This window comes from Amphiura filiformis, chromosome 1 (assembly GCF_039555335.1).
Source record: "Amphiura filiformis chromosome 1, Afil_fr2py, whole genome shotgun sequence".
Taxonomy (NCBI): Eukaryota; Metazoa; Echinodermata; class Ophiuroidea; order Amphilepidida; family Amphiuridae; genus Amphiura; species Amphiura filiformis.
The window spans coordinates 32,113,941-32,137,432 of record NC_092628.1 but is presented as its reverse complement, the minus strand read 5'-3'; the positions used below and the strand labels follow the sequence as shown (position 1 = coordinate 32,137,432).

Below are 23,492 nucleotides of genomic sequence, written 5' to 3'. Positions count from 1 at the left end.
GCCGCATGAATACCTCCCGGGAATACCTAATTAGGCATTATTGACAATGCCGCCATTGAAATCAGTGGACAGTGTAAATTGGCCTGCATGGTTCATAACTGTTTGGAACCAGGCCAATTTACAATGATTTCAATGGGGCTAATTAATTTAGGTTTTGATGAATCCAAGTGTGTGAAAATATTGGATCCACACATAATAATGATAAAATTGGGTGCTTTACGTTGGTCTCGACTACGACTCGTCCAATGTTAACGCCTGTATGTGGGTTTTTACCACCTCATATTTGGCCATCCACTTTCGCACCATATTTTGACCAGATTAGCTTCAATATGGCAATATTTTTCGCTCGCTTCGCGCGCATTTGTACTATAACATTATACTGTTGCCAAAGGTGCTGGATGAATTTTTCCAACCTCATCCCCCCCCCCATGTCAAAAAGAAATCTACACCAGTACAAATTAATTTTGAACTGCGGCTATACTAGGCCTAGAAGTTCTGTACGATGTCGCAATGTCGGATGTCCCTATCTTTTTAATGCTTCAAAGCCCCTTCTAAATTTTTAATAGAATTTCAAATGCCATTAAAAACAACTTGAACAAACTTTCATATTCCCTAATTTCATGAAATTTTATTGTAATAAAATAAAATTTCACTCCAAGTTTTTTGACAACGGACGATGATCCTTTTTCAAAATGATGTGGCCAAAAATAGGCCTAACCGGGTAACTCCGTTTTAAAATTAATGCTACAGGCCTACCAAAGACCCCCCTTTTAAAGTTTTTTACACACAATCACCCCTCTCTTTTAAAGTAACATTTTATACCTCTAATAGGCCCTATAGGCCTACTTCTGAATATGGTAGTTTTATTAGCATTTAAAGTGTTAAGATTGTTTTGGGATCAATTGCCATTAAAAATAACTTGAACAAACTTTCATATTCCCTAATTTCATGAAATTGTATTGTAATAAAATAAAATTTCGCTCCAAGTTTTTTGACAACGGACGATGATCCTTTTTCAAAATGATGTGGCCAAAAATAGGTCTGAACCAGGAAACCCTCGTCTTAAAATTAATACTATAGGCCTACCAAAGACCCCCCCCTTTTAAAGTTTTTTACACACAATCACCCCTCTCTTTTAAAGTAACATTTTATACCTCTAATAGGTCCTATAGGCCTACTTCTAAATAAAATTGTTAAGATTGTTTTGGGATTATAAATCAGTGCACTTGGCGGGGCACTTGGCAGTGAGTGACTGCGCGACCGGGACGATTTTGTTATAGGGCGAGTTAGGCTAGTGGCTACACCAGCTGAGAGCACCGTGTGGTCGTGTGGAAGCTGGTGGAAGTGGAGAGTAAGCTTATGAGTGGGACCTGCTTCCTTCTCTCAAATTTTTGAAGTTAGTTTATCACCTGAAGCTGTTGTAAAGGTATGTTTAACAATTGAGCCCTTTATTTGGGAATATTGTTATTATATAATCGAGAGATAAAAAAACTGATAACAGACTCTTCATCAGGTATATTTGTCTCAGTTCTGCAGACACGACAGGCGCGAGGCGTATCTACCGTATTTGCAAAAGGCATGAATGACATGATGTGATGCAGTGATTGCATTGCATGCACATGATGATGTGACATGCATATATATCGCATAAGAGTACCGAAGTGTGACGTCATAAAAGTTTCTTTTTGCATTTCAGCATTTTCATGACCATATTTCAGTAGAACATGCTGTAAAACATCCACAGTCCAAATTTGGTGGGAATCGGATCATGAGGGCCGAGATATGGCCGCATGAATACCTCCCGGGAATACCTAATTAGGCATTATTGACAATGCCGCCATTGAAATCAGTGGACAGTGTAAATTGGCCTGCATGGTTCATAACTGTTTGGAACCAGGCCAATTTACAATGATTTCAATGGGGCTAATTAATTTAGGTATTGTTCATGCGGCCATATCTCGGGCCCTCGATCATGATCCGATTCCCACTAGTCCGAATAATCAGACCCAGAACAAAATATTAATTTCTGAAATGATCAGTGTACTGGGTCTGAACTGTTTCCATATGAAATCTTGATGGCAAATTGGACAAAAAAAAGAAGCACATGGTTCTACGTGACAGCTTTTTAATCCCTATTAGCACTCCTATTCATGTTACGTGAATCACGCTATTGTGGACCATCCTTCTGATACTTGAGTGTTTGGACAAGCGGAACGGTCTTTTGTCTACCTCTCTGTTTGCAAACAAACCAGGAGGTCGAAATCGTCCTCCTCGCCGAATACGAAAGTCAGCGTAATAGTACGGCACTAGATTCCCACTATGGACTGTGGATGTTTTTTATCATGCTCCACCGAATTGCCATCCATCTTGTCCTGTAGATTGCACCAGGTCGCTTTTTTAAAAATGTCAGCACACCTTCTGATCACCCAAGAATAATAACTTGCATATATACATGTAGCTCAATGAATTCAAAGTAGTCATCTCTCTTTATTCAGGGCTGTCAACTCTCACGCTGTCACGCATTGGCCGTGAGTCTCACGCATTGGGTCAATTAATTTCTCACGGTCTCACGCCAAGGTAGTATAATCTCACGCCTAAAAGTAAATCTCACGCAAAAAGCTGAAAATTGAGTAAAATCTCACGCATCGCCATGAAAAAATTGTTGTTGCTACCCCCCCCCATTTTTTCGAAAAATGGGGGGTGGGACTATACTCGAACGTGGGACTATACTCGGACGAATACGGTAATATTGAAAGTTAATTTAGGTATAGGGGTAGGGTGGGTGTATAATGTGTATCAGGATTTGTGGTAAAATATGTTACAAATTAAAATGATATTGTAAAATCAGTTGCAAAGTAAGTTCTATTGATATGAAAAATGGTTTCAAAAGTTTTAATTATTAGTTAAATTTTATTTTCGCGATTGCCCAGTCCTTCCCTATACTTGTAATACATTATTGCATACATTCGCGAGGTGTTATTTTCATGGTTGGAGCTCTAATCGCTAAATTCGAAAATAAAACCCTCATGAAAATTACCACTTATGCAGTATTGATTTCATGTTTCTTGATTAAAAATTGATATCATGTTTCTTGATTGTAAACAAACTGAGAAAAATAATTTTCTTTAGGATTTTATGCATGAAATTAGCATTTTTCTTGGATTTCTCAAATAAGAAAATTAATCAAGTATAGGCCTACATGGCAAAATGATCATGAAATAAAATGAGAGTATCTTACAGGGAAAAAACCTTTTGTTTGTTTTTATTAATTTTGTTTGTTTATTTATTTAGCTTTATGATATCTCTCTTGCAGATGGCTGCAACAGATGCAGACATCATTCAAGGAGACTTGTTCGTTGGTGTTGATGTTGGTACAGGAAGTGTCCGTGCTGCCTTGGTAGATGCTAGCGGTACTATACTCAAAACTTGTCAACACGGAATCAAAATTTTTGAGCCTCAGCCTGGTTACTATGAGCAATCATCAGACAATATATGGGAGGCATGCAGGACAGCTGTGAAGGTTTGTTTGCTTGCTTGTTTGTTTTTGTTGTTGTTGTTGTTTGTTTGTTTCTTTGTTTCTTTGTTGGTTTGCTTGCTTGCTTGCTTCCTTGCTTGCTTGCTATTCTAGGGATATTTTCCCATTTAGAGAGAATTTTTGTCATTTAGTAAAGAAATACATTTAAAGAAATTGTGGGATATTTTGCTCTAACAAGGCGATTTAGATCATAGACTGTTTAGATTATGTTCCCAGGAAGCAGCACTTTAACAAGGCATACTTGCTGCATGGTAGATGCCTTTTCAATAAAATAATTAACTTCAGTGGTCATTAAAGACAATATGCAAGATTATAAAGCTGTTATCTTATGCAAGAGAGAGTGACATCAGTGCATGGTTCAATGCACATAGTTATTAAATTGTGTGCGTTGACTCAAAGAACTGGCATTTTTTCATGCGCGATCAAAGGTGGTACGTGGCAGCAAGCACAAAGCACTGAAGTCACTTCCTCGAGGAAGCCAAATGAACTATAGTAAAATATCACTGAAGTTCTTTTTTTTTCTCTTTTTTTTTCCTTGTCTAATAATGGAACATGAATATTTTCATATATGTGACCAGCTCCAACAAAACCCGGAACAAGTCGCCAGACATATTTTTGAGTTATAGGCCTTTAAAGATGACATTCCCATAAAAAAAAAAAAATTGGAATTCTTATTATCATGGTATTTGACTGTGGGACTAAGTGGACTTTCAAATCCTTGAAAGTACTTATTAAAAAAGAGGTTTATTTAATCAATAAATAACAGTTGAACTATGATAATCCATATATTCAATCCTGTGTAAGGCAGGAAACTAATTGGCCCATTACTCAGAATAGCAATTTGGCCAAAATATCAAGGTATCATTTACAAAATTATCCATATCTTGAAAAGTATTGATGCTACTTATATATACTTGTCTAGTGCTTACATTTTAAAATTCAAATCATGAAATGTCAAAAATGCGACTTGTTACTGGTTTTTTCACTCAGAGCGGGTCACATATGTGTACATCCATATCAAAAGGATGCACTTGTCGGCTGCTACATGTGTCTCATTTCACATAATAACTAGGAATAAATACCAGACTCATCTCCGAAGTGGAGGTCACTTCAAATTATCCCAAGTCACGTGGTTTAGGAATACAGATAATATTTCTTATACAATTTGACTTGGGATGATTTGAAGTGACCTACACTGATATGAGTCTGGTATTTATTCCTAACTATTATGTGAAATGAGACACATGTAGCAGCCGACAAATGCATCGCTTTTGATATGGATGTACACATATAAGAGCTGGGGCTAATTTTGGTACGATTATCAGCATATTGTAACATATAGGCAAGAATGTTAAATGAAGAAAAAAAAGGAAAGTAAATAATATCAGTTTTGCACAAGCATGTAAAATTGTAATACATGAAAGGTACATGTAGCTATTTAAGGTGATGGTAGTATTCTGTGGATACCAGTGGTTACTAGAGATTAATTTAATATCCAAATTGAGTCTCTACCTAACTTTGAATTTCTTTGATACAAGGGAGCAGGCCTGGAAGTGGAAACAAATATTCATTTCCCAGGAATGTAGACACATTTCCCTTCAAAATATCAGGATTTCCTACCATTTCTAATGTATTTCTTTATAAAAAAAAAAGCATAGTTTCCTCCCAGATGACCAAATTTCCCAGGAATGACATTCCTAAATTCCCCATGGCCTGCAAAGGGGGGGGGGGGATAGGGGTACATGTATGTTGATTTGAACACCTGATGAGCTGTATGCATGCTTGTTTGTTCACAGCTCAATATTTGATCCAATGGTGATGTAATGCCTCTTACTCTCAGCCCTGTATTCAACTAATGTGCTTTATACTACATTGTAGGCTAACTTTCTTACCTATGCTATAGGGTGCTGTTGGTGACATCAATCCAGAGAAGGTGAAAGGGGTTGGTTTTGATGCTACGTGTTCCTTGGTAGTGCTAGATGATAAGTTCCAGTCAATTACAGTAAGCCCAATAGGTAAGCTTTGAGGATAGGGGGGGGGGGGGGAAAGGAAGAATTAGAGGAGAATGGAGGGGGGAGGGTGAAGCAGGTTAAGAATATAAAAATATGGAATACATCAGAGTGTGTTCAAGCCATAATGTATGATTTCCATCACATTTGATCTCAAACTGCTGATATAATATATTCGTAATAACACCACAGTGGGTGCATACATGTAGCATGCCATGGTTTGGAGAGTCACATAAAATGGTGGTCCCATGTACCAGAAGAGCAATATCTGGACATGTAAAAGTTGCAGGCCTTTTTGTAAAGAGCAGGGGATCAGCCCAGGCTTGTTGTCGGTCACACTCAGCATTGAGGTCAACTTGCGCTGCCCTTTCGGGCTTGGCAGCATATCGACCTGTGGCACGCTTTTAGGAACCTGAGTATTCAGAAAGCGTGGATAAATGCCGTTAATATTATTAACTATCATGAAATTTACACCATTGTCAAAATTGCTCTGTTTACATGACAAACAACACATTTGGCCGATTCCATTTCAGTATAAGTTGGGATGTGTGTAAACATTACAAATAAACCAAATGTAAGGTTTGAAGAAAAAATGGACCAATTCATATTGGAAGATCATACATTATCAAACTGACAATGTAGTTTTCCCATAGTCATACATGTCAGAAATCTGCACATGAACAGAACATAGATCTCAGCCTTAGACTAGAGGTTTTTAAGCCTTCATTCATGCAGCTCAGTCCCTACAATTTCTATAGATATTATATGGAACATCTGGGATAAATACCAGATGTCTTGCAACTTTTGACCTCAACATTGTGCCATCAAGACCATAACCTAAAAAACCAAGTTGAGACTTTGAATTTACAGAATCAATTATTACATTGGAATGTGTACAGCATGTTATTTGACCTTTGACTTCTATTGTCTTACTAGACAATAGAGGTAGTCATTGTCACGTCAACGCCGCCATCTTGTGGGTACGGAGTGCCTTGTTGCTAAGATCACCGCGTTCATGCTTGACTGAAGAGGTGCGTAATGCGCTGCGACTTACGCGTAATCGGGGGCGTAATGTCTAACGCATGACATACAGAACGGCAGTACCCACAAGATGGCGGATCCCGCGGAAAAGGCTGACGGCCTCTATTGTAACCATATATCTTGACATTTGACCTGAAGGTTGTCCCACCAGAAACATCATCATGTGGATGGACCATAGAGCAGAGGCTCAAGCCAATAGCATCAATGCAACTAAACATGAAGTATTGAAGTTTGTTGGAGGTCAGATGTCATTGGAAATGGAACCACCAAAGCTCCTGTGGTTGAAACAGGTGAGTACTACAATTAATGCAAAACAAAAGTCATTGGAACAATTTTGCCCTGTGCTGTGTTATTTTTAGCATAAATTATGCTGAAATGCCACTTTCTTTGGTACAGGTCTCAACCACAGACTATTCACCAACAGCCGAAGTCCCTGTGCTTTGTATGCTGTGAATTCTCACATATTCATGAGGGATGATCATTCAGTCGTGCTTTCTAACAAATCACGCCAGCGTTGCTTCATGTTAAACAACAGACAGAGGGTTGTGTCTTCGTGTTTATGTGAAAGACTGAAAATATGCGGTGTGCATAGCAGTTTTGTGTCTCGCATTTCACGAAGGGAATTGGCCCTCATTTGCGGTTTGTTACCAGTGTATTTGTTTTTAGCTTTTAGCCTACGCAAATATATATTGTCATGTTATGATTTTATTTCAGAATATGCCCAACACATGGAGTAAAGCGGGACACTTTTTTGATCTAGCAGATTTTATGACATGGAAAGCAACAGGTGCAACCTCAAGGTAATGATGTCATCAAATACTTATAACTTTTCCGCATAAACAATTTCATATTTAACCACAGATCATAAAGCATGAAAATTGATAAATGTAGCATGAGTATTTCTACTATTAAAGTTGCACTTATTTCAAAAGAGAAAAATGCTTCTATACTAAATTTCTTCTTGATGCGGCAGTGACATCAACGCGATGAGGCATCTGTTTTGCGCGCATGTACACAGCGTCTTTAAATGTGTGCATTGTACACCAGTGCTTTGTGCAAATCCTCAAGCTGGGCTCAATGATTTGTGCACCGATGGCACTGCCTAGCCAAGGTGATATAGGCCTAGTGAAATTTTTTTTGTTTAACTGGTAAGGTATAAATCTGGACTTTGTATGTGTTTTGCGTGGTGATCATATTTCACATGCACATTGGTTTGTTGCACTTTAACCAAATTGACATCAGACATGAAAAGAGGATCGACCCATCTACTGTTACTGTAAATAGAGGTTTGCTTCAATTGCAGATCATTATGCACTCTGGTTTGCAAGTGGGCCTATCAGGCTGACTCAGAGGGTGCCAGACACTGGGATGATTCATTCTGGCAACAGATTGGTTTAGGGGATCTTATTGAAAACAACTATGCAAGAGTCGGTAGGTATCTGGAAGGTTGATTGGTTGAAACTTGAAATGAGTGGACTCACTCATCTCATCAGAAAAATAATTCAATGTCATTATGGTTCATTAATGTCTGACACAATATACCAAGTCAATTACATGGATCATCTGTATATATTTTGCAAGGGTTTACCTGGTGTAAAGATGACAAGAATTGTAAAAATTTGGAGCTATCATTCATTTGCATGTTTATTGCATCTCCAGATGTAACTTTGACACAATAATGGACAAATTTAAATCTAACAATCATGTAAGCACTACACAAAATTAGCATTTCATATAGTATTTATTAATTATTGTGTAAGCTGTATAATCCATGTCTTGACACTAGGCTAACTCTCAGTATGCTTACATGAAAGTGATATCTAAATCTGACTTGCCCTCATAAAATGAGCATACCTGGTGAGCATAAAATTGACTGTCAGATTTGAAAGTCTTATTTCACAAGCTTTAAAATCATACCAAACAAGATTGTTCCTTTCTTGGTCTTCAAAAAACAATCATTATTTCCTCCATAAATTCCTTTGCATAATTCTAATGAATTTTGCAATGTGTCCTGGCATTTGCTGCCCATATGTGTAATGCTATCAAAGTTTTATTTTGCTCAAAACTCCATCATCATTAGATTTACGGTTCCAGAGATATGGCATCTTAGTGTTGCTCAGAACAATAAAATGCAAAGGAAGTTGAATATTTATGAGCTATTTCTCAAAATCAACAATCCCAACATCTGATTCATTTTGCTTGATCACATCACATGTTATAGGACAGGAGTAGGTCAAAAATTTATGTTATATTCTTAATTACTAAATCAATCAATCAATCATGTTTCTGTGCTTATGCTAAACAAAATAAACACACAGAATAAGAGTTTTCCCAAATATTTAGTGTTCCTCTAACTTTATTGCCTTATTTGCCTTATTTTTACTAGGAACTGAAGTTTTGGAACCAGGAACCCCTGTTGGTAATGGACTAACTGCAGAGGCAGCCAAAGAGTTGGGTCTATGTGAGGGGACTGCTGTTGGTACTGGTATTATTGATGCACATGCTGGAGGTGTAGGTAAGGAAATGGCTCTTGAAAGGGTGTGACCTGATAGACAGCCTCATTTCCCATCTTTCTTCATCAAAACTGAAAATCTAAAATGTAATGCCTGAGATATGTTTCTTGTAGATGGCATGAACAAATACATATTGAATTGTGGTAACCATAACCGCAAGTATCATGTAAGACATTATTATATGTTTTAACAATCCGGAAATGTATTGTTTCAATGGTACGCCTCAATGTAATATAAAAAACAGAAAATGAAAACATAAACAATGTTTTAATAATGATTCATAACCTCATTAATATACGCGAAGCCTGTAATCCAATCAAAAGAAATTGATTGCCTGACCGCGCACTAATTGCGAGGTCATTAATAACTCACAATGACTCCTGACGCAACAATGACTTCTGCTGCGGCGTGCGTATATAAGCTACAGCGTTATGGCAACGCACATGCCTACGCGATGCCGTCGCGCTTCTGTGATTGGTAGCTCTTGTTGTCGGCGCGAATGTTATATTCGCCTGGTTGATTTTTTGTAGGGTAGGTTACAAAAATGATTAAAACTGGTTATATTTAACAGCTTTTTATGGCATAAAATAACATAAAATGCCATTTTGATTTGTTCAAAATATTAGATACGACGGTAATGAATGACAATAATAACTTTGCACCATCTATTTTGAGGTCATTGTGTGAAACTGTCGGGTTTTGTTTTGGGCCTCCCTCCGAAAAATACCTCAGCCCAAAACAAAACCCTCCGATTTCACACAATGACCTCAAAATAGATGGTGCGCAGTTATTATTGTCTAATTATGTTGCAAAACTTGACACAGTGTTGCACAATAATACTTGTAAATTTATGACTTCATTGACAATAGAAATATGTATGTATTGACAGGTATGATGGCATGCAATGTTGAAGGACTTAATCTCCCCTGCCAAGACAAGCCAATCACATCTCGTCTTCCCATTATATGTGGAACATCATCCTGTCATATGGCGGTAAGATATGGGTTTGTGTGTGTTGGGTGGGCGTGTGTGTGCATGTATTGACAGGTATGCTGGCAGGCAACGTTGAAGGGTTTAACCTCCCCTGCCAAGACAAGCCAATCACATCCCGTCTTCCCCTTATCTGTGGAACATTATCCTGTCATATGGCGGTAAGATATGCAGTGTGATCAAGCAAAATCAGTCTGAAGTTGGATTGTAAACAGCATTTGCAAAGCTACATTTTGCAGAAAACCCGGGTAAACCCCATTGAATTTGGACAACCATTTCAAAAGATATGAAGAGCAGTTCAAGAGTTTCCAAAGAATAGGAAACAGAAGGAAATCCTTCCTTTGTTTGGCTTTATCTCAAAATCGGTATTTCCGACTTTCGACTGATTTTGCTTGATCACATCACATATGTGTGTGGGGGTGTGTGTGCCTGCTTTTGTAAACACCTGCAAACAAGAAGACACATATATTGTGGATGCATAGATGTCCGCAATTCTGGAGAGTTTCTACATGTAGATCCAAAGCAGCATAAGAATGCATTAAAATGCTATTGTCCACAGTTACCGGTGTAGAGTCAGGCCAGCACTAGCATTGTAAAAATGGCACTCTAACATATGTGTCCACAGTTGATTCAATATGCATCTTATCATGTGATTCAAGAACACATCGGCTATCAATTTGTTTTCTGCCACTGAGAGACATCAATGTCATCTTTTGTTCAAAAAGGATTTTGATAATAGTATGCTATGCCAAACCCATGTGGCCTCTAGCTGCACACTTAAAACTTATTCTATTACCTCCACGACCCATTATTCAAAATCGCGCACGTGAAAGCCCATTAATTAGCAATAAAGTGGCCAGGGCAACGAACTTTATGTTCTTCTCGCATCACAGCGCACAGCAAAGGGTGATGCAGTATATTAGCATCGTTACGCATTCTACGCAAAGCATTACGCTTGGTTACGCGTTCTGTAATACTCGCTATCACTTACGCTTTGGCTACGCGTATGCTCTCCACCTTGAGGTTAACAACATGAAATATTTGGGCAAAAAATGTGACATTTTCTCTTTTAATCGCACTATTTTGTGGTAATAGAATAGAAATAAAGGGTGCAGCATTATCCTTTACATCAAAATAATGTGTCCTCGGCAGTAAAACTTTTTAAATAATGGGTTCGGCTGCGCCTCACCCATTATTTACGTTTTACTGTCTCGACACATTATTTTTCGTGATAAAGGATAATGCATTACCCTTTATTTCTTAAATAATGGAATTTAGTAGATAATAATGGAATTTCAGCCAAGAAGCAGATATCATAAAAATTGTGCAATATACTGTATAAGTGGTAATTTTCGCGTACAGTTATTTTCGCGATTTGGAGTTAGAGACACATTTTCGCAAATGTTATTTTCGAGATTGCCCAGTCCTTCCCTATACTTGTAATACATTATTGCATACATTCGCGAGGTGTTATTTTCGCGGTTGGAGCTCTAATCGCGAAATTCGCGAAAATAAAACTCTCGCGAAAATTACCACTTATACAGTATAACTATCACAGCCAGGATAAACACCCCGAGTTTTATCCAGGTAACAGCAAGACAATCAGTAGTCCCGTGTCAGTAGTACGTTCCTTGTCGAGATAAACTTCAAGGTAGCTCAATTTTCATGAGAATAAATTGACTTAATGTAAATTTGCATTGTTACACCACACCAGAGTACAATACCTCATTGATTTAGCCAATTTATCTGTTACAAAAACACATGCTTTGTATTTTTTCTCCCATTCTTTACATCTTTAGGTCAACCAAGATCCTCTATTTGTACCAGGTGTGTGGGGTCCATACTATAGTGCAATGCACCCAGGGCTATGGTCAAATGAAGGAGGTCAGAGTATCACTGGTAAATTAATTGACCATGTGCTACACACACATCCAGCCTTCAAGGAGCTTGAGAACAGAGCTTCAAAAAGGTAGGGTGCTGGCAGATAATAGTATGCAAGATGTGCGAAGTAGTGAACCTAAAACTGAAAAATGCAAGGGATGGGTGGACATCAGAGCTTCACGTAGCGATCATGTGCCCCATATATGTACCTTGAGATTAAAGAAGAATCCTCACAAATTTGCATGTTATTACTTTAAAAATGGATATCAATTTGTTATTACAAACAGTTGATACCTAGATACCTAGATGTACCCAGTGTTGGCGTTAATCACTAAAGTGTATAGTTGTCAAATGCTGCTGGAAAACCCTGTCTTTTTCTGCTGATTTGCTGTGTGACATCTTGCTTTCTCAAAATTATATTGATCATATTTTGGAGTGGGAAAATTTTGTTATTCCATCAAAATGTGACTAATCATCTCTTGAGGTTGTCTTGATGAGCAGAGGTTACAAACATAAATAAGAACAAAATTGGGCTATTCCATTTAAAATCTATGCTACCCTTGTGGAAGATTTTGGAAATATCTTCCACAGGGGGAGTATGTTTTTCAAATGTAATTGGTCAGAGTTAATCATTTTGAAACCCATACTCCCTCTGTATTATGGGTTTACCTATATCTTCTACAAATTTCAAATAGAAGTTACCCAATTGTCTATTCTATTCAAAATTTATACTCCCTCTGTGGAAGACGTAAGCTAAATCTTGCACAGGGTTAGTGTGGATTTTAAATGGAATAGCCCAATGTGCCAGCAACCATGTAAATGGTAGTATCTCCTCTCTGTCCAATCCTGTTGTTTGCCAAAACTGTCAGCAGAAAAAAAAATGTCTTCAATTTTGTTCAAACTTAACTAAAAAAAGCTGATTTAGCACTAGTACAAATGAATTATTATAGTCAAATCAGTGAGGAGGTTGGCTTGTGCAGAGAAAGCTGTTTTCACTATTCATCAATCAGCCACTACTCGTGACATCTCAGACACGAAATGTTTTCTTTGTAATAGTTTAAACTACATGTGGAAAGAATGTGGAGCATAAAAGTGCATTTTTATAGAGCTTTTTACCTAGAAATTGTGTATCACATTTTTTACCCTTTTAACTATTTTTTATTTCTTAGTGGTGAAAGTATTTATGAGTCCTTGAACAACATGCTACCATCTATAGCTGCATTGAGGAGGTCAAGCTCACCGGCAACACTTACTAAAGACTTACACGTGTGGCCTGATTACCATGGAAACAGGTCACCACTAGCTGATCCTACACTTACAGGAATGGTAAGAGGATAAAGAGGAATATACAGGAGCATTCGTTTGAATGCTGGGTTTTCATTTTATTTCTGTTGGATATAAACTCTTTAAAATCTCAACAAAAAAGTAAATGTGATCATAAGTTAAAAGCAGCGTTCACATTTCTCTTTGTATTCAATTTTGCATTTATCATTTTTTCAACAGATTGTGTTTGTAGATTGGAAAGTTGTCAAATAGTACCCATAGAGAAGAAATATATTATTTCTTGACAATTTCCATATATCAGGAAAAACTATTTGACATGTTTGTTTCATCTCTGGTCATACCAGAATTCTAGTCATAATATTCTATAATTTCCCCTTTCAGATAAGTGGTCTGACTTTATCAACATCAATTGAAGACTTGGCAATAAAGTATCTTGCAACTGTACAAGCTCTTACTGTAAGTATGTTTACTAAACAAGTAGCCATTTCAATCAAAATGGAGCTCAGTTTCAGTAATACCACACAGCGACAACGCCTGATAAATAATTATATTGTACAGGCAGGGAAACTAATAAATCAATACACGTGTATCTGCTATGTACGCCGATACACATGTATTGATTTTCGGACGATAGATCTTTGGATACTGGGGTAGAAAATGATTAATATCTCCCGTCATTTTTGGTTTCTAAAGAAACCAATTTTAAGACTTGCACTTGAATATATGTGTTGAAAGAACACGATAGTCATAAGTCATATTGAAAAATTACGATTTTATATGTGCAGAACAAAAAAAATGACTGCTGCCCTAATTTGTCAACCCTGCAGGGTTACAGAACATAACATGGTACTATAGTAAGAATTCCAATTGAATGAATGCAGCTTTTAACAGCTGCACTCGATCCAACCGCGATCGTATATTGCGTATTTCAAACTCCAACGCGAACGCACGACCTTGGATACATGCGTTGGCATGGTTGGATTCACTTCCGCGTTACTCACGCACAGTCGCACACGCTGGCATACATCGCGCAGTGTACGCAAAAATTCGTCACGCTATTGAAAGCTGCGTTCATTCAATTGGAATTCCCACTATAGTGCAGTGTAGACCACTGGTAGAGGTAGTCTAAAGCAGATAACGTACCAGGCTCACTGACATCTACAGAGGTTGGTGACCAGGCTATTGTCAATAGCCTTAGTCCCTCAACCCATGGTCTCAAAACTATTAAACAGGTCGGAACAAAAATGGACATGTGTGGCTGTTGAAGAACTAGTGGATTCAGCCTACCATCATGGCGATTTTTGCCATGAACATGTCGGGGCGATGACACTGTGTACCAATGACATGTAATTCATAGTATAATGTTGAAACTTTCAGTCAATGTGGTTTCACATTTACACTGTTATTTAGCGTACTCGTTGCCCTTGTGTACATCAATAAGGCTTCTCAGGTTTGACAAGTGTTGGTTCTTCTGTTATACAAGGGTCAGTCCCTGGAGGGCAACTAATGATAAGTTTCAGTTACCCTTAACTTACAGATACCTTGACCCACGTTCCTCTAAACCAGCATAGATTTCTCTCATTTTTACATGACACTCTAATATCTTAAGTGTGTGGAATAAAGATAGAATCTGTGTGCCTTTGCACTGTGGGTAAGATGTGGTGTAAAATGTCCTGATGTGATATCATGTGGTTGTAATATTTTGGTATTATATTTTGGTTATTAGTATCTATTTGAAATGTCACTACTGTTTTTGTTTAATTCTCAGATACATGTACAACATGTTCGTTTGAAAAGCACCAATAATTTTGTGACAGGTACATGGCATTGTGAACTATGCACAGCTCACCAGTTGTGCATTCATCTAATCATGCTACCCATTGTTGTCACCAAGCAGGCAGTTACTAAGGTTGTAGCATATATGAAGTACAAATGCACTTTGACATGATGATGTCCACCTATGTACACCTGTGTCTGAGAATTACATATAGGGACAATAGTTAAGTGTGAAAGTAACAATCAGCCCTCGAATTAAGGATCTGAAGGGGCACGGCAACTTTTTTGTGCAAGTTGATAATTGCCTTGGATTTTCACTGAAAAGGCAAGGCAGCACAGCAGTTTGTTATATTTCAAGAGGGCATCATGGCAACTGTTGAAAATTTGAGAAGGGCCCCAAGGCCATTTCTCAAAAGTGAAGAAAACACACACAAACATAGATAGATGATTTTATAATGAAGGAGCAGGGCTGGGGCACCGACGGCAACTTCTTTAGAGGGCACGGCAAGTGACTGCCTTGGGTAAAGGACATATTTTGAGGGCATTACGGCAGTCGGGATGGGCACCCACGGCAAAATGCCATGGGTGCCGTGGGTTAATTCGAGGGCTGGTAACAATTTTCCCTTAGGCCTTACATAAAAGAAATATCAAAATAGAGCATTTATGATTTTCTGTATTTTGTTTTCAGCATGGGACCAAACACATAATTGATGCAATGGAATCATCAGGTCACAAGTTTTCTACCTTATTTGCCTGTGGTGGTCTCAGCAAGAATTCACTGTTCCTTCAAGTTCATGCTGATATAACAGGTACTGACTGCGCTTTATTGTATTAGGCCGGTGTGATCAAAAGTATGTCTATGTGAATACTAGTCAAATTGTAATTAAGGGGGTACTACACCCCTCAATAAATTTGTGTCTATTTTCGCATTTTTCTCAAAAACTAATAACTACAGTGGTAACAAAAGTTATGTATATTATTGGGGCAAGGAATCCAATTACTACACTGCAATTTCAGTGACCCAAGACAAGCGTATTGCTATTTATGATAAGAAATAAGGTACCGCTAGGGTGTACCTCATTTCCTATCATATATACTGAATCGCTTGTCTTGAGTCACTGAAATTTCAGTGTAGTAATTGGATTCCTTGTCCCAACAATATACATAAGTTTTGTTACCAGTTTGTTATTAATTTTTGAGAAAAATGCAAAAATTGTCACAAATTTACCACATGGGTGTAGTACCCCCCTCAACATGAAGGCACATTAGTATTAGCAGGACAAAAGGCAAAAACAAATATTTTACTGCGTAACCAGATGGCAGTAATGCCATCATAGTATGACAACATTGAAATGGGAAATGCTCAGAACAGTTGACATTGATTTGTTAATGCAGTCAAATTGGAAGGGCTTGGAGTTGGGATTAGGGGTTTGAAATTTGAAATTTGGGTTGCTTCACTTATTGTTTACGTAGATACTAATGCCAAATTGGTCAAGCTGGGAGATTCCACGTTTGTTGATAGAAAGACAGCTTAGGCTAATAGAAATTGGCATTCCATTCGTGGTGGTCTGGATAATAATAAAGTTTAAAACATGTAGGCCTAGCCTATGTCCGGCACTTAGGCAGGATGATTCTTTGTTGGATTATTTTATTTGATCCTATTTGTGACCTATTTCCTTTTCTCACAAGTCTGAAACATCGAGTCGCAGTACCGTCCATGCGAACTTGGATGTAAGCTTAAGCGAGTTAGGCCTACACGTTGACGCAAATTCAAGAAAGTAGAAAACTTGGAAGTATGACTACATGTAGGGCTATTTGCATGCTTGTCATGGGTCGAACTGACTAAAAATCCTGGCGTTTGCGGGCCGAATGTGGCAACCCAAAATTTACGGTCGACCTGGGAGAAACCGATTTACAATAACTTAGGTGGTCTATCGTGTGCGATACGCTATTTTTGGTCGACCTGGGATTTTTTTCTCCCAGCTTGACCCAAAACGCGATACTAATGACCTGAAAATTTTCTGTAGAAAAAAATGTCTTTTTGCCCGTAAGTTGTGATAGGGGAGAATTTATCTTAGGCAAGGTCATGCCAATATCCAATAATGACACAGTGGACTAATTAATAATTGCTTATGTAAATTATATGTACATTGTGCATTTCAGGTTTACCCATTGTGCTTCCTAAGGAGACCGAGTGTGTTCTTGTAGGGTCAGCCATATTAGGTGCTGCAGCTGCTGGACATTATACCAATGTACAGGTCATGCTAATATCCAGTAATGATGCAGTGTACTAATGACTAATTGCTTATGTATGTACATTGTGTATTTTAGGTTTACCCATTGTGCTTCCTAAGGAGACCGAGTGTGTTCTTGTAGGGTCAGCCATATTAGGTGCTGCAGCTGCTGGACATTATACCAATGTACAGGTCATGCTAATATCCAGTAATGACTCTGTGTACTAATACCTAATTGCTAGAAAATTAACTGCGTCCACATTTGATGAAGGAAGCAAAGAAGCGAAGAATAATTATAATGTCGTAATTGAATATTTTATTACACAAATTTTCGGGCCTCGCCCTTCGTCAGGTGACAAAAATAGTGTTGTGAGGCCTACACAAGAAAAACATTTAAAACATGATTAAAACGCGAGCGCAGGTGAATGGTGGGAGCGACACGCAAGCGACACGCGGGTAAAGCGTATACAAATACAGCGCGTTAAACATGTTTAAGTTGGAAAACAAAACGCGGAAGACGGAAAAAATAATTATAAAGTGCGCAAACGCGTGTGCGTATACAAAAAAAGAGCGTTAAACATGTTTAATTAAAAAAATGCACGCAAAACGGAGAATACAAAAAATATATAAAAAGCAGCGCAAGCGAGCGTAATGCGAGGCCTAAAGGTTGAAACGCTGGAGCGAAAAGGGGAAACCGCGAAAAAGTATAAGAAAAAGGAGCGCTGAAGAAAATTATGATTAAAATTTAAAACTGTTGAAACTAGCATGGAGTCCATTGGGTTGAAGGGTGCCGAGTCTGAAGATTAATTTCTGTTCCATGTCTCTTCTGGCTTGGTCGTCACCGTGGCATTTGTAGACTCCGGAAATCTTGATGTGTGTGGTGTTGTGTCCACTGCCGGAGAAATGTTGAGCTACTGGCAAACCTGGCATCTTGAGGCGGATTGATCTAAGGTGTTCTGTAAATCGATCCGCCATTCGTCGTTTGGTCTCGCCTATGTACAAGATGTTACATTTTGTACACTGAATAGCGTAAATGACATTGGTGGTGGTGCAGGTGAAGGCTTCGGTGACTTTGACTGTTTCTTTAGGTCCCACGATGTTATCGGTGGATGATATATGTTTACAAGTGTTGCAGCGTGGTCGGTGACAAGGTGATGTGCTGCCTTCTTGTCGTCTGTCGGTAGGGCTGGTGAGAGAAGTAGTTACCATCTCATCACGAAGATTTCTATCGCGGCGATAAGCACACAAAGGAGGCGATGGGAAGATTTTCTTAGTGGTGCTATCAGCCTGTAAGATGTTGGTATTGCGCTTGATGATCTTGGCAATTCTGGTGTTGAGGGGATGGTAGGTGAGAACCAGAGGTACTCTGTCAGATGTTTTGATGCATTCGAAGTTAAAGCATCAGTCTGAGTCATGTTGTTGGTGCGATGAAGAGCTGCATTGGTGACTGATTCAGGATACCCTCGTTGGTGGAAGAAGGATGTCATTTGATTGGCCTTGCTGTCAAAGTCAGTGTCATCATCACAAAGGCGGCGTAAGCGCAGTAGTTGTGAGTACGGGATGCTATTCTTGCAAGCAGGAGGATGACAGGACTCATATTGGAGGTAACTGTGTGAATCTGTAGGCTTGTAGTATACAGACGTGGAAAGATGGTCTTTGTCAATTGATATGAGAATGTCCAAGAATGGTAGGCTAGTGGTGGATATCTCGTAGGTGAACTCTATGGCTGGATGGAAGTTGTTGGCATAGTTCATGAATTCAATTAAGTCTTGACTGGAGCATGATGAAGCGCCCAGGCAGTCGTCAATATATCTGTGGAAGAACTCTGGTTTGGTGCCGTTATAGCTGTCAAAGATTTATTGTTCTAGGTGCCCCATAAAAAGACAGGCGAAGCTACATCCCATCCTAGTTCCCATGGCGGCGCCTGCTTATTTGGTTGTAGTAGTTTCCATTAAACTCAAAGAATGAGTTGTTCAAGACGAGTTCGGCTAATCGCAGTAAGGTAGTGGTTGAATGATGATATTTCTTGTCAAGGTTGAGGAAATGACGGAGAGCAGAGAGACCGTCTTTGATGGGTATGGATGTGTACAGAGATTTAACGTCCATGGTGAAGATGTGGTGCTGATCACTGCTAAATCTGAATTCTTTGAAGATCTTAAGTGCTTCTGTTGAGTCCTTGATATAAGTAGGTAAGGATTTGACGATGGGTGCAAGCACGCTGTCATTGTCAAGGTATTTTCTGTGGGGCAGCTACAAGTCGAGACTATGGGACGTCCTGGGTTTTCCGGTTTGTGGATTTTGGGCAGCATGTAGAATCTAGCGCATCTAGGGTGAGGTTGGATAAGGTTGTTAGCAGAGGAAGGTAGCTCCTTGTTCTTGATCATGTTTTGGATGGTGCGTTTGATCTCAGGCTGTTGCTGATCTGTAGGGTCAGAAGAAAGACGCTCGTAGGCTGTGGTGTTGGAGAGTTGACGTTCAGCTTCTTTGAGGTAAAGGTCCTTCTTCCAAACTACAACTGCACCACCCCTTATCCGCCGGCTTGATGACAACTTCGTTGCTGTTGCGGAGATCCTTGATCGCCTGTCTTTCACCGGTGGTGATATTGTGAGGGTTGAACTTCTGGTTGAAGTCGATATTGCTGATGTCCTGTCGGCACTTGTCGATATATAAGTCCAAGGAAGAAAACTTGCCAGTGGGTGGTGTCCTAGGTTGGAGTGCTAGAAATTCATCATCATCATCTTTAACGGCGATGTCACTGTCTTCATCGTCATCATTCTCTTCAACTTTTTCATGGAAATGAGCTTTGAGACGCAAGCGGCGAAAGAATTTCTCCGTCTCTATACGAAGTTTCATATTCATCAGCCTTAGGTCGCTTGTGGAATGAAGGTAAGTCCTTTGGAGAGTACAGATATTTGGTCATTATTAAGTTCCAATTCAGGAGGTATGGTGACTACTAACCTGCGGTTGTCATCTGAATGGATTTGTGGTTGTTCTTTACGGAGATCTTGAAGCTTGGATGTCTTGGTGCTGTTGAGGCACTCGTAATAACTTCTATTAAGTTGATGGATCTTCATAATTGCTTATGTATGTACATTGTGTATTTCAGGTTTACCCATTGTGCTTCCTAAAGAGACTGAGTGTGTTCTTGTAGGGTCAGCCATATTAGGTGCTGCAGCTGCTGGACATTATACCAATGTACAGGTCATGCTAATATCCAGTAATGACGCAGTGTACTAATGACTAATTGCTTATGTATGTACATTATGTATTTCAGGTTTACCCATTGTGCTTCCTAAGGAGACTGAGTGTGTTCTTGTAGGGTCAGCCATATTAGGTGCTGCAGCTGCTGGACATTATACCAATGTACAGGTATGTGCATTATGTTCTACATTATAGGCTTTAGCCCAGGCCTTCTCAACCAGTTTATTTGAAGTGCCAACTGGGAAATTTTAGTGCTCATGAAGTGCCAACATGTCAAGGGTGGATTTTGCGAGGGAGCGCGTGCGCGACCGAACGCATAGCGGTGGTGTCCAGGGGCTCGCCTTATCGCCCTTGGAGGGTCCACTGACAAAGGGCTTTCTAAAGGCTCATACGGTGGTATTTTCACCACTTTTTTGTTATAAATTTATGTGAAAAAAATAGTAAATTTACCGTGCGCCACTTCGACTAACTCTAAGCGCCACTTCGACTAACTCTAAGCGCCACAAGTGGCGCGCGCGCCGCTAGTTGAGAAGGTCTGCTTTAGCCTGGCTTGAACATTTTGTTTGAGCCTTGTCATTTCAGGACCCAAGTGTATTTCCACACAGAGCAACCGTTTAAACAAACAGTGCAATAGTGTGGCAAACACATTGAAAAATTACAATTTTATTATTACAAATCAAATTCTGAATGCCATACTATTCACAAGTTGTTATTGTTTTTTTTTTTTCTTTTATGTTATGTGACTGCAGGAAGCTATGGCTAAGATGAGTAAAGCTGGGTCAGTTGTGTGGCCTAATGCAAGACTTCAAGACTACTACGCCAGAAAACACAAAGTGTTCCTCAAGATGCTGGATCATCAACTGGAATACAGACAAATCATGCAAGATGTGTAACAAGATGACAAGAAGTGGTAGTGTTATCAGTTACATAATTATATACTAATCAATGCAAGATGCGTAACAAGATGACAAAGTGGTAGTGTTATTAGTTACATAATTACGTACTAATCAATGCAAGATCCGTAACAAGATGACAAGAAGTGGTAGTGTTATTAGTTACATAATTATGTACTAATCAATGCAATGATCAATATTGTGAATGAACATTGGTGAAAGAAATTAACCATTCAATTTTGTAAAGGAACCTTTCACTTTACCAATTTTTGATCTACACAACTCAAATAATCAGAAGGATCAGATTCTGACAATCTTGATTTTAACCTTTTTTGTTCTTATGGTGCTAATCAAAATTATATGTTTTAGGTCCTGGGACATCAGTACTTGGTACTGCGAGTTTTCTGTTACCTAAACATTAGGCAATAGAAACAAATAAGTTTGATCTTTGGATCGACCATCGATGCTTGGTCGATCCTTATTATTTATGAAATCAACTAATTTACTATTGTTAATTGCTATAAAATGGTAATTTGTGCCTGTAGGGATATTGACCAATATAAATTTAGCATTCTGATTAATTAGTTGATAGTTCGTTAATAACAATCATCGAAGCAGCATCGACGGTCAATCCAAAGATCGAACATATTTGTTTCTGGTGCAGTACTGACTGAAATGACACTCACATGATTTACAATGTTACTGCTAATAAATAAGTCTAATCCTTTCATTTCTTTAAGTAGTGTACAATAAAACTAACATCTTAGCAGTTGAAAACTGTAAAAAAACACAATTTTGTACCGGAAGACACAAGATGGAGCAAGGATTCCTCCTAAAATATGTGTGATATGTGATAACTGTTTTTAATTGTATTTGATGCATTACTTATGTAAATATGTAACAATGATAGAGCTGAATTACCCTATTCAAACTAATTAGTGTCCGGTTCCTAATAATTACCCCGTTATATTTTGACTTTTCTACTTATATCTGTGTGCCCCTTTCAGAATACTTACATGAAATTGGTCAAAACAAAACTGTTTTGGTAATGATCAGTGCATAAACTTAAATTGTTGCAACATATTTTCTCTAGTTCCAAATTCTTTTTGCGAATTGAAGTATTATTTTTACCTGGAACATTTTTACTGTGATTTTTATGATGTAAACATCCACCCTCAAAATGATGTACTTAAGCATCTGGAAAGCTAATTAGGTCGACTGCTGTATATGTATATTTTTCCATTTCTGTTGATTAGCAACTCCCAAGAATACTGTGCAAATTTTAGTCCATAGTAACTTTGTCTCAGTCAAGTTAGCTCAATCGATAAGGCGTTCGACTATGGTGCGAGAGGTTGCGGGTTCGAAAGCCTGGTGGTGCCTAGTACGCTCTCATGGAAAAATTGAGTTAGCTTGAAATTCCCCTGGACAAGGAACTAATTGTCTCATTGTAACCCGTACAAAACTCGGGGAGCTGATCCTGGTTGCAATGGTTATTTGTGGAATGTCTAGGGTGTGCGCTCTTGATGCAGCAAAGTCCCTGATTTGTTGTTAAATGGTGTATGGAATAATGTGGGGGCGTAGTGGTCAGCGACAACCTGTAAAGTGTGCTGAGGCTTGTGGATCAACGCTCTAGGCATTGTGCCTGCGCGTGGCGCACTATAAATCACTCGCGCCTTTTTTTTTTTTTTTTTGAGCTCATCATGTGAAATCTAAGGGGTTTGTTCTGAACCGAGGTATTTCCCAGAGGAAAAATATAAAGGCTCAAAACAAACCCTCTGATATTACACACAGTAACCTTGAAATAGATGATGCAATGTTATTTGTGACTGTTTTTTGTAAACAATAGGATTTTTTTTCATATAATTTGCCTGAAAATCATTTGACTTTCTGACTTTGGTAGTGCTCATCTATCATAAAAGATGGTATATTGTAACAGAAAAACTAGGACTGGATTATGCAGAATTTATGAGGGCGGTAGACCATTTTTACCGACGGGCAGAAACCTATCAAAACAGTACTGACTTTACTACTGATGAGGCTACAAAATGCAAATAAACGGCCTAGATAGTAAAGCAGATGATCTAGCTTACTTTTTGTGCTTAAATTTATTATTATTATTTTTGAAGGATACTGCA

The 23,492-nt window shown here is 38.6% G+C and overlaps 1 protein-coding gene across 1 annotated transcript; it reads left to right on the top strand.

Annotated features, from left to right (window-relative positions):
- The first annotated feature begins 1,325 nt into the window (after positions 1-1,325).
- On the top strand, positions 1,326-22,955 carry LOC140144171 (FGGY carbohydrate kinase domain-containing protein-like). The gene is made up of 14 exons (XM_072166022.1): positions 1,326-1,426; positions 3,314-3,520; positions 5,439-5,550; positions 6,724-6,875; positions 7,300-7,385; positions 7,889-8,016; positions 8,972-9,100; positions 9,988-10,091; positions 11,888-12,057; positions 13,139-13,295; positions 13,635-13,709; positions 15,718-15,838; positions 20,538-20,632; positions 21,214-22,955. The coding sequence occupies exons 2-14, from the start codon at positions 3,314-3,316 to the stop codon at positions 21,355-21,357; spliced, it is 1,680 nt and encodes a 559-aa protein (XP_072022123.1). The 5' UTR covers positions 1,326-1,426; the 3' UTR covers positions 21,358-22,955.
- Positions 22,956-23,492: the final 537 nt, after the last annotated feature.

What these genes read in the sequence shown, in the direction of transcription:
- LOC140144171 (XM_072166022.1), top strand. Translation starts at nt 3,314, where the DNA reads ATGGCTGCAACAGATGCAGACATCATTCAAGGAGACTTGTTCGTTGGT. An exon ending in AATTACAGTAAGCCCAATAG is followed by an intron (nt 5,551 to 6,723) that starts GTAAGCTTTGAG and finishes TTTGACCTGAAG; the next exon opens with GTTGTCCCACCAGAAACATC. An exon ending in GCAACAGGTGCAACCTCAAG is followed by an intron (nt 7,386 to 7,888) that starts GTAATGATGTCA and finishes CTTCAATTGCAG; the next exon opens with ATCATTATGCACTCTGGTTT.